General features: G+C 42.2%; 1 protein-coding gene across 3 annotated transcripts; it reads left to right on the top strand.

Moving 5' to 3' along the window:
- The first annotated feature begins 829 nt into the window (after nt 1–829).
- On the top strand, nt 830–16,210 carry LOC120994427 (oocyte zinc finger protein XlCOF8.4-like). Of its 3 annotated transcripts, none has more exons than XM_040422990.1 (7): nt 830–1,241; nt 4,098–4,244; nt 4,357–4,524; nt 4,609–4,732; nt 4,848–4,944; nt 12,411–12,472; nt 15,317–16,210. In XM_040422990.1, exons 2-7 carry the CDS (start codon nt 4,137–4,139, stop codon nt 15,964–15,966), a joined length of 1,209 nt encoding a protein of 402 aa, XP_040278924.1. In that variant the 5' UTR covers nt 830–1,241; nt 4,098–4,136; the 3' UTR covers nt 15,967–16,210. The 3 variants fall into 3 exon arrangements, with proteins under 3 accessions (XP_040278924.1, XP_040278923.1, XP_040278925.1); XM_040422989.1 differs by having other exon boundaries at nt 4,848–4,945; nt 12,391–12,472; XM_040422991.1 differs by lacking the exon at nt 12,411–12,472 and having other exon boundaries at nt 4,848–4,977; nt 15,317–15,422.

The raw sequence follows: 16,210 nt of genomic DNA, 5'->3' as shown, positions 1-16,210 counted from the left end.
TACGCCTCTGCCCCTGCTGTCAGGCTAAGCCACTTCAGGCTGCCATCATAGCAAAGAGGTACAGTCTAGTATGGCCCAGAACTGCAGGAACCTGGAAGTGGCGGAAGACGGAAGATGAGCTGAAGGCACCTAATACACCAGGTGTCAGTCCATCTGAACGACACACGAGTATTGGATCTTCTGTGATTAGACTGACCACATCTTCCAATTCAAGTCATAGCATATCACTTTAATTATCATTGATCACAGCAAGGACCTTTTTGAAAGCCTTCCCCAATATTCCCATAGTAAAATATCTCCTAATAATCTGTTTTCTCACAAACTGATTAAAATCTATTTAAAAAAATCTAAGAGATAAGGGGTACTAAAAAAAACTGAAGGAAAGTGCTTCCCTAAAGACACATTAAATGTCTCTTCCCTGTCCAATCATTTTGTTGGAAAGAAGGATCGATTAAGTTAAATTTCAACAACGATCCTTTTGTTCTGACCGTTCAAGGTGTATGGGCATCTTTTGATGTTAAGTGTTTGTTAAATGGAATGTGGTTTGGAAATATTGAATACTCCTGTTATGGAGTTATTATCTGAATAATGAAATTATTCTTCACTTTTTCGAGGCACATGGCACTTCCTGTCTGTGGAAAACAGACTTCCTGTATTTTGAACAAATGAACTTCCTGTCTGTGGAATACACAGAACTTCCTGTCTGTGGAACACAGTACTTCCTGTCTGTGGAACACAGTACTTCCTGCCTGTGGAACACAGTACTTCCTGCCTGTGGAACACAAACTTCCATTAGGTGGAACACATGGTACTTCCTGACTGAGAAACACATTGCAGTTCCTGGCCAGCTGCTTGTGTAGGAGCACTTTTTAAAGGAAGACACTTGTCTCATTAGGTAATTACCCCTGGATGTTCTAGGCAATGTTTAATCAATGCATTTGATAGGTAAACATTAACCTTATGTGCAGTCACAGTGAAGTCTTCCCGTTTCTGACACTGTCAGCCGGCATGTAATATGATAACACTTTTATTCTGTTTGTATGTTGTCTTTTATGTCTGAAGTCTTTCCCCCTGAAATGTGTTACAAGGACTTTCATTATAAACCTGTATATTCAGTAATTAGACCTTGGAGCTCTAGAACATTTGGAGAACTGGTGGTGGAGCACTCAGTGGGAGAATTATCTTCAATATGGATAAAAAGGACATTGGACCCTGAGGGTGATAAGTGATCCAGGAAGGAGGTAAGTCCATGTGCTGTTTGCTACCCTCTAAAGTAGAGTAAGTCACCCCTTATAATATATTTTATACCCGTACCTCCTGGCTTGTTAGCTTCATTCCATCTCTGAGCGCTGGATTATTTCTCAATCAGGGACAGACTTGGAAGTTAAAGTGGCCCCGCAAAAAAAAAAACAACTAAAAGTGACCCCCATTTTGTAGGCAGGTCCTAATTGACAGGAGGGGGGGGCAGCAGGGTAGGCAGGGCCAACAGAAGTAGGTTGGGGCAGCAATACTGCAGGACAGCATGATGTGCTGCCCCAGCAGAACCAAATACCACAGTGCAGCACAATATACTGCCCCATCGAACCAAATACCACAGTGCAGCACAATATACTGCCCCATCGAACCAAATACCACAGTGCAGCACAATATACTGCCCCATTGAACCAAATACCACAGTGCAGCACAATATACTGCCCCATCGAACCAAATACCACAGTGCAGCACAATATACTGCCCCATCGAACCAAATACCACAGTGCAGCACAATATACTGCCCCAGCAGAACCAAATACCACAGTGCAGCACAATATACTGCCCCATCGAACCAAATACCACAGTGCAGCACAATATACTGCCCCAGCAGAACCAAATACCACAGTGCAGCACAATATACTGCCCCAGCAGAAGCAGATTCTACAGTGCAGCACATTGAATTTTGGAGATCACCAGACAGATGCATAAGAACATGATGGCAATAGCATTAATTAATGCTGGTAGCACCAGATCATTATGTACAGTCGTGGCCAAAAGTTTTGAGAATGACACAAATATTAGTTTTCACAAAGTTTGCTGCTAAACTGCTTTTAAAAGATCTTTGTTTCACTTGTTTCTGTGATGTAGTGAAATATAATTACACGCACTTCATACGTTTCAAAGGCTTTTATCGACAATTACATGACATTTATGCAAAGAGTCAGTATTTGCAGTGTTGGCCCTTCTTTTTCAGGACCTCTGCAATTCGACTGGGCATGATCTCAATCAAATTCTGGGCCAATTCCTGACTGATAGCAACTCATTCTTTCATAATCACTTCTTGGAGTTTGTCAGAATTAGTGGGTTTTTGTTTGTCCACCCGCCTCTTGAGGATTGACCACAAGTTCTCAATGGGATTAAGATCTGGGGAGTTTCCAGGCCATGGACCCAAAATGTCAACGTTTTGGTCCCCGAGCCACTTAGTTATCACTTTTGCCTTATGGCACGGTGCTCCATCGTGCTGGAAAATGCATTGTTCTTCACCAAACTGTTGTTGGATTGTTGGAAGAAGTTGCTGTTGGAGGGTGTTTTGGTACTATTCTTTATTCATGGCTGTGTTTTTGGGCAAAATTGTGAGTGAGCCCACTCCCTTGGATGAGAAGCAACCCCACACATGAATGGTCTCAGGATGCTTTACTGTTGGCATGACACAGGACTGATGGTAGCGCTCACCTTTTCTTCTCCGGACAAGCCTTTTTCCAGATGCCCCAAACAATCGGAAAGAGGCTTCATCAGAGAATATGACTTTGCCCCAGTCCTCAGCAGTCCATTCACCATACTTTCTGCAGAAGATCAATCTGTCCCTGATGTTTTTTTTGGAGAGAAGTGGCTTCTTTGCTGCCCTTCTTGACACCAGGCCATATTCCAAAAGTCTTTGCCTCACTGTGCATGCAGATGCGCTCACACCTGCCTGCTGCCATTCCTGAGCAAGCTCTGCACTGGTGGCACTCCAATCCCGCAGCTGAATCCTCTTTAGGAGACGATCCTGGCGCTTGCTGGACTTTCTTGGACGCCCTGAAGCCTTCTTAACAAGAATTGAACCTCTTTCCTTGAAGTTCTTGATGATCCTATAAATTGTTGATTGAGGTGTAATCTTAGTAGCCACAATATCCTTGCCTGTGAAGCCATTTTTATGCAACGCAATGATGGCTGCACGCGTTTCTTTGCAGGTCACCATGGTTAACAATGGAAGAACAATGATTTCAAGCATCACCCTCCTTTTAACATGTCAAGTCTGCCATTTTAACCCAATCGGCCTGACATAATGATCTCCAGCCTTGTACTCGTCAACATTCTCACCTGAGTTAACAAGACGATTACTGAAATGATCTCAGCAGGTCCTTTAATGACAGCAATGAAATGCAGTGGAAAGTTTTTTTTGGGATTAAGTTAATTTTCATGGCAAAGAAGGACTATGCAATTCATCTGATCACTCTTTATAACATTCTGGAGTATATGCAAATTGCTATTATAAAAACTTAAGCAGCAACTTTTCCAATTTCCAATATTTATGTAATTCTCAAAACTTTTGGCCACGACTGTATACAACAGACGACTGCGAGGAGGGAGTAGGAAGCCCCCTGGTCAAATTTACCTGTGGGATCTAAGACCTGTCTACCCCTGACCTCAATAGCTAAATCACCACCATTGTATGCTGTCTGTAGGCCTATATCCCCATTAGTGAGATGCTATTCCATACTGGTCAACTCTCCCAAAAACATCTGGTAGCTACCCTAAAAAAGTTAGCAAATCTCCTAACTCCTGGAAATGCCTCCTGGCAACTTCTGGGAGGCTGTCATAGATGTGCGTGGTACAAGAACTCATCAGATGAAGTCTCAGCACACAAACCTATACTGAGGGGTTAGGACCTACAGGAAAATGGGACATGAGTAAGGGGACATGCTGTAAAAGGGGTGTGGCTGGAAGATTAAAACTTTCCTGCAGTGTGCTCTGTGTGCTGCTACCTATTCCCTCCCAGTGGCTTCAAACGATGCCAATTATGCTCTTACATGTAAGATGTTCTTAACAATGTGAGCCTAAATTAAATCCTCCTTGTTCCTTAGATACAGGACTTCCACAAATTAAGTTTTCTTTGGAAGACAATGGTGCTTTGCATCGCTGACCCACCAAGGATGAACAAGGAGAGAAACCTGATGGCTGCAAGAATATTAGACCTCACCCTAGAGATCATCTACCTGATAACTGGAGAGGTGAGAGTCTCACATGACATCACTCTTATCTCTAGTAATAATACAGGTAAATGACTGGAAAGGTGAAGGACTCTTAGAATACATGTAGTGATCGGTGTCTCCCCATACACAGGATTACACAGTAGTGAAGAAGTCGTCTGGTGAGTGTGTGACACCCCATGTGTCAGGAGGATGGAGCAGGACCCCAGGAGCCATCACCGAGACTCCACCTCATTCACTGATACATGAGCAGAAGATCATAGAACTTACCAACAGGATCACTGAGCTGCTGACCGGAGAGGTGAGCGCTGCCGGGAATGCTGGGACATTATACAATAACTCCAAGGAGGTGTCTGGACGATAACTGTATGATTGTGTGTGTCAGGTTCCTATAAGGTGTCAGGATGTCGCTGTATATTTCTCCATGGAAGAGTGGGAGTATTTAGAAGGGCACAAGGATCTGTACAAGGACGTCATGATGAAGGATCACCAGCCCCTCACATCACCGGGTAAGAGACCTTCCTTCATTATAGAGGAGACTAGGTTTGAGGATCACAAAGATTCACCCATCATCTCATCATCACATATAGATAATGTATTCAGTCAGTGTTTTTTTTTCTGTAGATGAGTTTAATAGAAGAAATATACCAGAGAGATGTCCAAGTCCTCTATATTCCCAGGATTGTTCAGAGGGAAAGCAAAATGTCCCACGGGATCATCAGGTGAAATTTCTACAAATCCTCAAGATATTGTGGTAACAACATTTTCCAGTAAACTTCTCTAGCAGTGGAGTATATGCTCTATATGGTTATGTGGTTTTGCTGACTGTGGTAGGTTGTGGCCGCAAATTATTTTTGGTTTCATGAAGGATTCTGTTAAACTTCCCTTTTATCACACATGCACTTGGTAATTATGAGGTTCTCTGGGAGTTTTATATTATTAATTTATCCTCAGGATAGGCCATCAATATCACAATCGACAGGGATGCAACACCTCGGAGCCATGCTGATTGGCTGTTTCAAATTAGATGGTGTTCGTTACTGAACAGCTGCAGTAATAAGCTCCATCCGTGATAGTGGACAAACATGCGAGTTCCGTTGCCAGAGCTACTCCAGAATAACATCACCTGTCGATCCATTCATAAGGGTGAATGGGACAACTTGTTGTCATCTGCTTAAAGGGTTTTTCTGAGTGTTGAATATTGATGACCTACCCTTACAAAAGGTCATCAATATCAGATCGGTGGGGGTCCGACACCCAGAACACCTGCCAATCAACTGTTTTACTAAGCTGCAGCCTCCTCGTAGCTTAACAAGAACAATGCTGGTAGTCAGACCCCTGTCGATCTGATATTGATGACCTATCCTGATATTTTAATTGTACTGAATAGAGAAACATTTGATTCGGCCAAACTTCGACAAAATTTTTTATTCAACACTGTAACTGATCTCCTGGCACCCCGACCGGGTACCTCCGTCGAATGATGCTCCTAGTGCTTCCCGAGGACTCCAAGCACTCCACTTGACACCGTAAGCGCTGCAGACCCCACGAAGCTTGGTTGAGGTCTCACCGTCTCCTACCCACCCTGGGCCTACGACAAGGCTCTAAGCTCCAGTGGGTGAACCTCTCCTAAATCCAGAGAGCAGGAACAGCTCTTACAAGAGCTAATAGTATAGCCAGCGGAGTATAGCAAATCTTCAGTGTATAGCAATCCCCAGTGTCGATCAGTTACCCAAACACCAGCCTCAACATGATGAAGGGTAAAACAGGAACTCTTTATTGAACACACAAGAATTGACTTATACACATTTTCCAACAAGGTTACCACCCACAGGGTTTTGTAAAAACAACCAATAAACACGTACAATACACTCAGACACTCCCACACAAAATCCTCCTCTCTGCCTGTGATACAATTACCCTACACAATGGGTTGATGCAATTGTATCACAGGCAGGAGAATACACAGTGTCTTCTGTCCTGGAGACAACCGAGGAGTAAGTCAATTATCTCTCAGGACAAAGGGAAATCGCCAATACACACGTGGAGACAATAGGACAGACATCACTTCTCAAATATACAATGTCCCACCCTTTACAGTACACATAGATATTTAACATATCCCAAAATGGCACGAATTAGACCAGGGGTTCAAAAGTTAGTGAAAGTCCTTTGTGAACAAAGGAAGCCTGGCTGATGAGAGGGCCCATAATCCTGGGGCAAGAGGCTGTTAGCCAGGCTTCTCCACCACCCAGTGGCGAGGTTGGTTTCATCACAAACACGATCACGATAAATAAGTTATACTCAGGCAACGCTGCTTAATCATATTCATCCCACTTGGTGGCCCAATCTCAGTGTGAAGGATTGGAAGTTAAATTGCAGGGAGAGGGTATTGCCGTGTGCACTATGTTCTAGTGCACCCACATTCATAGTTAGTCCATTCTGCAGGTACTGTGCCGTCAGTATTACAGGTGTATTTATCGCAGTCTTCATCACTCTTCAGGGCACCAAGATTAATAGCTAATTCCTTCTGTTAAGCAAAAATAAAAGCATACAGCACCCTTCAGTAAAGCCAAAAACCTGTGCTCTCCCCCGCAGGAGCTGTGTCCAAAATAAAGAAATGGAGTGATTGCCAATAAAGTAGTTAAGAAAAATAAGTTAATTTAACCCTTTAATTAAGGACACAGCCTTATTTCACCTTAAGGACCAGGCCATTTTTTGCAAAGTCACTTTAAGTGGTGATAACTTTAAAACGCTTTGACTTATCCAGCCCATTCTGAGATTGTTTTTTCGTCACATATTGTACTTTATGACACTGGTAAAATGAAGTAAAAAAATAAAAATTTTATTTATAAAAAAATACCAAATTTACCAAAAATTTGTAAAAAAATTGCAAATTTACAAGTTTCAATTTCTCTACTTCTATAATACATAGTAATTCCTCCAACAATAGTTATTACTTTACATTCCCAATATGTCTACTTCATATTTGATTTTGGGAATGATATTTTATTTTTTGGAGATGTTACAAGGTGTAGAAGTTTAGAAGCAAATCTTGAAATTTTTCAGAAATTTTCAAAAATCCAATTTTTAGGGACCAGTTCAGGTCTGAAGTTACTTTGCGAGGCTTACATAATATAAACCACCCAAAAATGACCCCATTATAGAAACTACATCCCTCAAGGTATTCAAAACTGATTTTACAAACGTCTTTAACCCTTTAGGTGTCCCACAAGAATTAATGGAAAATAGAGATATAATTAAAAAACTTTTAATTTCCATTTTAATATTTTTTTTCCAGTTACAAAGCAAGGGTTAACAGCCAAACAAAACTCAATATTTATGGCCCTGATTCTGTAGTTTACAGAAACACCCCATATGTGGTCGTAAACTGCTGTACGGGCACACGGCAGGGCGCAGAAGGAAAGGAATGCCATACGGTTTTTGGAAGGCAGGTTTTGCTGGACTGTTTTTTTTGACACCATGTCCCATTTAAAGCCCCCCTGATGCACCCCTAGAGTAGAAACTCCATAAAAGTGACCCCATCTAAAAAACTACACCCCTTAAGGTATTCAAAACTGATTTTACAAACTTTTTTAACCCTTTAGGTGTTCCACAAGAATTTATGGAATATAGAGATACAATTTCAAAATTTCACTTTTTTGGCAGATTTTCCATTTTAATATTTTTTTCCAGCTACAAAGCAAGGGTTAACAGCCAAACAAAACTCAATATTTATGGCCCTGATTCTGTAGTTTACAGAAACACCCCATATGTGGTCGTAAACTGCTGTACGGGCACACGGCAGGGCGCAGAAGGAAAGGAATGCCATACGGTTTTTGGAAGGCACGTTTTGCTGGACTGTTTTTTTTTACACCATGTCCCATTTGAAGCCCCCTGATGCACCCCTAGAGTAGAAGCTCCATAAAAGTGACCCCATACCTAATATGTATACTTTTTTTATTTATGTAAGTTTTACACAATTATTTCTTTTTTGAAAAAAAAAATCATGTTTTAGTGTTTCCATAGTCTGAGAGCCATAATTTTTTCAGTTTTTGGGCGATTATCTTGGGTAGGGTATGATTTTTGCGGGATGAGATGACGGTTTGAATGGCACTATTTTGGGGTGCGTGTGACTTTTTGATCGCTTGCTATTACACTTTTTGTGATGTAAAGTGACAAAAAATAGCTTTTTTTACACCGTTTTTATTTTTTATTTTTTACGGTATTCGCCTGAGGGGTTAGGTCATGTGATATTTTTATAGAGAAAGTTATTACGGATGCTGCTATACCTAATATGTATACTTTTTTTTTATTTATGTAAGTTTTACACAATGATTTATTTTTTGAAGCCAAAAAAATCATGTTTTAGTGTTTCCATAGTCTGAGAGCCATCATTTTTTCATTTTTTGGGAGATTATCTTGGGTAGGGTATGATTTTTGTGGGATGAGATGACGGTTTGATTGGCAGCATTTTGGGGTGCATATGACTTTTTGATCGCTTGCTATTACACTTTTTGTGATGTAAGGTGACAAAAATGTTTACATTTTTTACGGTATTCATCTGAGGGGTTAGGTCATGTGATATTTTTATAGAGCCAGTCGATACGGACGTGGCGATACCTAATATGTATACTTTTTTTTATTTATTTAAGTTTTACATAATAAGTTTTTTTTTTTTTTTAAATGATGTTTTAGTGTCTCCATATTCTGAGCCATAGTTTTTTTTATTTTTTGGTCGATTGTCTCAGATAGGGGCAAATTTTTTGCGGGATGAGGTGACGGTTAGATTGGTACTATTTTGGTGGGCAAACGCCTTTTTGATCGCTTGCTGTTGTACTTTTTGTAATGTAAGGTGACAAAAAAATGGTTTATTTAGCACAGTTTTTATTTTTTACGGTGTTCATCTGAGGGGTTAGGTCATGTGATATGTTTATAGAGCCGGTCTATACGGACGCGGCGATACCTAATATGTATACTTTTTTGTTACCAATTTTTTTTTAACTTTATTTGGGGAAAATGACGTTTTTGGTTATTTTTACTTGAAACTTTAAATTTTTTGGGGGGAAAACTTAATTCTTTCAACTTTTTTTTTACTTTATTTTTTGTCCCACTTTGGGACTTGAACTTTTGGGGGTCTAATCTCTTTACAATGCATTCCAATACTTCTGTATTGGAATGCATTGGCTGTATGAGTAATACAGTGAGTATTACTCATACAGCTTCCGGCCTGTGAGATCCAGGGGGCTGGATCTCACAGGCTCATCACCGGAAGGCATCGCGCTGCCTTCCTTAGGCATCGCGCTGCCTTTCATGCCATCGGGTCTCCCCTACAGCCGCATGGGGACCCGATGGCACGCCCGATCACCGCCGCAAGCACAGGTAAAAGCCGCAAACCGCAGGTCTGAATTGACCTGCGGTTTGCGGCGATCGCCGACACGGGGGGTCACGGGACCCCCCCGCGCATTTAGACAAGGTGCCTGCTCAACGATTTGAGCAGGCACTGGGTTCCGATCACCGCCCGCTGGGCGGCGGTGATCGGAACTATACATGAAGTACCGGTACGTCATGTGTCCTTAAGAGGTTAATGCATGTTGTGGCAGTGCAACACATGCTTTTTAATCCCTTCTGTTAGCTGTGGAATTACCAATCGCCATGGACTTAACCGTGCAGTGCCCCAAGATTCAAGTAGTGGCCCCATGACAGAGTGGGGATGGTGGCAACCGCAGCGGTATTGACAGTAGTGGCCCCATGACAGAGTGGGGAGGAGGGCAGCAGCTGTGGCAGTAAGGCTGTGTTCACATCACTGTTTATTTTTCCATTTTGATTCGTCAAAGGAACAGAAAACCAAAAAAAAACACAAGCCTTTATTTTAAGCACCCATGAAGCCTCTTTCAGACGGTCATTATTTTGAACAGTAAGCCAAAACCCGGAGTGGGTCCAAAACAGAGATAAAATGTAATGGAAAATTTCATCAATGTGCTTAGGACCCACTCCTTCTTTTGGTTTGCAAATACTGATCAAATGCTGACTGTTTGAAAGGGGCCTTACAGGATGCTATTTTTTTTTTGTACAGCTGGTACATCTTTTTTGGTAATGTATTGTCGGCTTGGGACTCTCCACCTTGGCTCAGCAGTTCGCTGAAATGTGCAGAGTCAACTACATGGAAAGGGAGGAACTGTAGTACCAGCAACTTGGCCATGTGCTTCTGTGCCACTGGATAAGTGCACACATACTGTTGTCTTTTTGCAATTGCCTTGGTGATCAATTGCTATAAAAAAAAAAGTGATGAGGAGGAGGAGCATCAGGAGTAATAGACAACATTGAATATGATGGAAAGGAACAACAGCTTCCGCCTGCTGGTGTTGACGAGCCCTGAGGAGACGTTTTGAAGAAGGGGTTGCAGGTTGGTGGGAGATGCAGCGTTTGCTGCATCAGGCTGTAACACTAAGCAAGCGGCGTCTTGGTGAGAAATTCCCACACTGCTGAGTATGGCATTTTCCCTCCACCACTGCTGCTTTTATGAACCTGTGCACTGCTAGTGTGTTCCTCATAGGTAGTCTCCTGAGTAGTAGACGGTGTACCCCTCGCATGTTTGGCTGCAGACCTCCCACTGTTTCCACCTTGCTGTCTCACGTGCACCCTTCCACCTTGCTGTCTCACGGGCACCCTTCCACCTTGCTGTCTCACGGGCACGCTTCCACCTTGCTGTCTCACGGGCACGCTTCCACCTTGCTGTCTCATGGGCAGGCTTCCACCTTGCTGTCTCAAAAGCTGCCACCCTCTCACCCTGAAGATGATGCTCCCCCTTCACCTGGCTCCCACGTGCGATCAGCTACATCATCATCTACATATGTTTGTTCGTCACTTGTGTCACCCTCACCTGTCTCTTGCACATTTCCCTGACCTCTCGCAACATGTGTTCCCACCTGACTGTACTCATAGTTAATTGCACACCTAGAGGAGTCCGCAAGGGACCTCTCCTCCAAGTCTGTGCTGGCCTGTATTTGCTGACTGTCCTCCTGACTTTCAGTTACTGAGCCATGCCAACTAAGCATGGTGTTAGAGGAACCCACCGATTCCTAGCTGTGTGTATCTGTTGTCACTTAAGATGATGTTGAAGAGTAAGTTAACCATTCCAGTACAGCTGGATTGTTGGTCAAAACATGACTTCTAAATGACAATAGCAGCTCTGGCCTGTTGCTGCGGCTCCTGTTGCCACCCCCTTATTCTGTTGCTACTTGTATCGGCTACAGCTACATTTTTGCTACTGCCCATTCCTTCGGAAGGCCCTGGCACCTGTCTGTTGGCTATAGAGTACAGTAACTGTATCAGTAATGTAACAGATTAACTAAGAATGTGGCAGCAGTTCAACAAGATAAACACAGCGATCTATTAGACTGCCCTTTAACACTTAGGCACAGTAAATCTATGTATAAAGTAACAAATCAACTGGGAATGTGGCAGCCATTTAACAAGATGCACATGGCAATTACACTCAACCTGCACTGTCCGTGTAGTCTCCCTATGCTCTCCCTACAGGATCTGAAAGTTCTCCCTACACTGTCCCTGCACTCTCCCTATCCAATATTCTTCTATTAACAATTTTTAGTAAAATTGTCCCTAGCAATCAGTGCTTGCCATGTCTCTCCCTGTGCTCAGCTCACAGGACAATGGTGGAGGCTATGTGGGTTGAGAGTTTTATGAGTTCTGTGACATCACAGGGGCTGGCTACCTGCATGTTGGCTGGCTGCACGGCATTATGGGACATATCACGTTCCTGGGCGTATTTTCACTTTGTAACAGATGCAGCAGCCATTTTAGAACTAAAACTGATTTGTTACCACAAAGCGCAAGGAAATTCTGATTTGTGGTGAATCGAATTTTTCCTAAACTTTAGATCAAATTCCACTTTGGATGCTTCGATTCGCTCAACACTAGTAATGAGCATCGCTGTCCCCTTTTGGATTGGCTCAGATCATTTCATGCAGCAAAATAGCAAACATTTCTGTTGATGTGTAAAATACTTGATGTAATGCTGATCCTAACTGATCGCCACTCGAGGCAATCATTTTACTTTTAGGCCACATTGCTTCATGTCTTCCAATTTTTTTAAAATATTTTTCTGGATATAAGATAAACTAGGGTCGATTTTATTTTTCCATAGGTCCTTAATGTAATATTCTTGCAGGAAAGATATGGTGAAACAATGAGTGGACCTGTAAACCCCATATCAGAATCAGTGAATGGTAAGAGCCTTTCATACAGCTTGTATTTTATTCTTCCCTTTAAAATATCTGACTGGTTTACGGAGGAGATTACATCACATAGATATCTACTCATCTTTTTCTGAATTCCTCATCTATATTATCCACTCGACAACACTGAAATTACAACAGCAAGAAGGACAAGCCATAAGTTTATGAACATCAACTAAGTAGCAGCTGTCACTAAGATCTGCAAATGATCACATTTTCAACACCTAGCTGAATGCAAAGTTCTTTAGCCACTTAAAAACTCAAAAATCAGATCAAGTCAAAGATCATTGTGCAATGCCTCTCATTCAGCGATGTGCCAGTTATCGCCACTTGTCAGAAACTGAGAGGGACAAAATCCATGAACTGAGAGACCATGGTTTATCACTGGCAGATCAATACACGCTTAGGCCGAGATATCTACACTTTTCAATGTTGCTTGTCCCGGTGGTTGGGAGAACAATGATAAACTGGAATGACAGCAAGAGGTTCCAAGAGGTGAACCTCTGCATGGACAGGTCACCTGATTAGGAGAATGGCACATAGGGATCTATTTGGTACTGCAAGTGAAATTGTCACATCCCAAGCCTAGGGCGGCAAACAATGTCTACACAACAAACTATCAGAAGGCATTTGCATGACATTGGGCTACAAGACAGCTGTCTAGCTACAGGTGTTCCACTAACCTCATGTCACTGCTCTAAAATGCTATTATGGTGCACTGCAATACAGCAACAGAGGCTGTAATTTAGGTCTAACCTCTTCAGCGATAAGTCCCACTTTTGTTTTTGATGCAGTGATAGTGAGTGATTGGTCTGGAGACCATGTGGGCAACGCCATGAAGAGGCCTTTATAAAGGAATCATTGTGACACTGCTCGTACTTCTGGGATTATGGTATGGGGTGGCATTATGTACGGTTTCTGGACCCCTCTAGTCTTCATTTCAGGTACACTAACAGATTGACATTATACATTGATTTGGTCATGAAACCAGTGGTACGACCATTGTCACAGGAGTCATTTTTCAACAGGACAATGCCAGGCCGCATGTTGCTTGTGCTATTGTGAGCAGCCTGCGTGGCCTAAATGTACTACCATAGTCTGCAACGTCTCTGGACTTGTATCCGATTGTGGACATCTGGGACAACATTAGTCAGCTATTGCAAAGGATGCTGCCAGCAGCGGATCTTGATGATTTGCGTGCTCAAGTGCATTCAGCTTGATGGAATATTCCTCAGACAACCATTAATAACATCACTGATACCATGCCAAGGCATGTACGTGAGTGTATTTCTGCGTGTGGTGCTTATACTCCATACCAAATAAATTAAGATATTTATTTTTTATTTTTAGATCATTTGCAAATCATTAACATGTCTATCGACCCTGTGATTACCATAATTGCATGACTTTTTTCCTTCTTGGTGTTGCAATCTCAATGTGTATAATTTTATTAAAGATAAGTGCCAGTTTCTGCCTTTATTTCCCTGTTCCAGCACTGACCACAAAGAGAGACCAGACATGGCTGCAGCATCTTTTGGGTGATTTATCTAACCCCAGAGCTGGATTATCAGGAGACATATTATGCAGCTCACTAGAAGCTGCAGTGGCATCTGTTCTCTATGTGTAAACAGTGCACAGGTTTGGAAGTAAAGGCAGAAGCAGTCACTGTTCTTTAATAATTTATATATTCACCAATGCTTTTGAATTATGGAATAATAAAAACTTTAAAAAGTTAAGGTGCGCTATGAAACTGGAAATGTGGGAAAGATCAATCTATGAAATGCCTTCTTCTACACTGTACTTAGGTAGAAGAATCTATGGTAATGACATGATTAGGGATAATGTCCATTCTTCATTAAATAAGAACGACCACAACACAGCTGACAGAGCGTTCTGTTTCCAGCTCCAGACGCAGTTGATCGTGGGGACCCTGGACCACCACCGATCTGATAATGATGTATTCTGAGGATAGGTCATTAATATCTAGATTCAAGAACCCAGAAAACCCTTTTAATTAAGCAAAAAGTGCAGCAGTGCAGTAAAATAGACAAGTTCCTGGGTCTGGATGTTATTTATTCTCAAGGTCGGTAGGAATTAAAGGTCATATTTCATGCTCAAATGCCCTCCTTTGCTCTGCGCTGAATCACGCAGGGCAAAGGCTTTTTTTAGGAGATCCGGTGACTTACTGGCCTTGTCCATGGGGAAAGCTAGGTGGAGGCTTTCGCCTAGCAGTGAGCCTGGTGATGTCACTGGCACTGAGGGGCTGGCTTAAGCGGTGCCTAGCCTGTAAATTGACTAGGGCAGCACTAAAGCCCACCCATCAGAGCTGGTTATGTCACAAGCAACACTGCTAGGTGGAAGCCTCCACCTAGTAGTGTTATAAACATAAACAAGCAGCCCTTGCCTTGCACGATCCAGCGAAAGGCAAGGAAGAGCATTTCATGCTCCAATGCTCATCTCATAGGGCCTGGATGAAAATGGGGATATTTAACCCGGACAACTGCTTTAATAAAGACTATCATGACACCTTCATAGTCCGCTGCACTTCCTTTGCCACTCCTTGACTAGGCCTATGCTCACAATCCTTGTGGAGCTATACAGAGAGCTGTCTCCAGATTATCCCAGACTTTACAAAGCCTGCTACATTATTTAACTTTGTGGGAACCCACCATTACCAGCCTGGGACTCTTCCTATTCTAGAAATATCCCCACAAACTGAGCTAAAACTGCAGAAGGTACCACACTGGTGTCCTGTAGCCGAGCCAATATACGGCTATAAATACAGCTATTAAAGCCATTAAAGATTATGCTTTAATATGACTTTTCTTCTTGCAGGTGAAGACTGTATGAGAGGCTCCGACTCAAATCTCCTGTTATCTCCTGCTTATACTGTAGAAGAGAATCCATCACTGATTATCAAAAATAGAACTGTACATAGAGCATGTTCTGAATGTGGGAAGCATTGTAAAAGCCCATTTACATGCTCCGAATGTGGGAAATGTTTTCAACAAAAAACAAATCTTGTGACACATCAGCGAATTCACACAGGAGAGAAGCCGTTTACCTGTTCAGAATGTGGGACATGTTTTAGTCAAAAATCGAGTCTTATGAGACATAAGAGAAGTCACACAGGAGAGAAGCCATATTCATGTTCAGAATGTGGAAAGTGTTTCAGCCACAGATCTAGTTTTCTGGGACATCTGAGAACTCACACAGGGGAGAAACCATACTCATGTTCACAGTGTGGGAGCAGATTTAGTAAGAACACAAGTCTTGTTCTTCATCTGAGAACTCACACAGGAGAGAAGCCGTATTCATGTTCAGAATGTGGGAAATGTTTTAGGCACAAATCAGCTCTTGTGAGACATCTAAAAATTCACACAGGGGAGAAGCCTTTTTCATGTGCAATATGTGGGAAACGTTGTAGCCGGAAATCATATCTCGAGTCACATCAGAGAACTCATGCAGGTGAAAAGCCGTTATAATATTCAGATCAGATTGTATGAAATGTGGGACAGTGTGGGACCTCTACATCAGGATGCCTTGTAATGTATAAGTTAAAGTTGTTGTCCAGCATTAGAAGATCAGAGCTGCTTTCTTCTAAAACAATGCCACGCATGGTCATTTTGCAGTTCTGCTGTATTCATTTTAATAGTGCCGTTGCCGTACCAGACATAACGCATGAACAGGTTCAGCACTGTATATGAAAAAAAAAACATCCATGTTTTT

The sequence above is a fragment of the Bufo bufo genome, chromosome 3 (assembly GCF_905171765.1).
Source record: "Bufo bufo chromosome 3, aBufBuf1.1, whole genome shotgun sequence".
NCBI classification, from domain to species: domain Eukaryota; kingdom Metazoa; phylum Chordata; class Amphibia; order Anura; family Bufonidae; genus Bufo; species Bufo bufo.
This window is presented reverse-complemented; position numbering and strand designations above follow the sequence as displayed.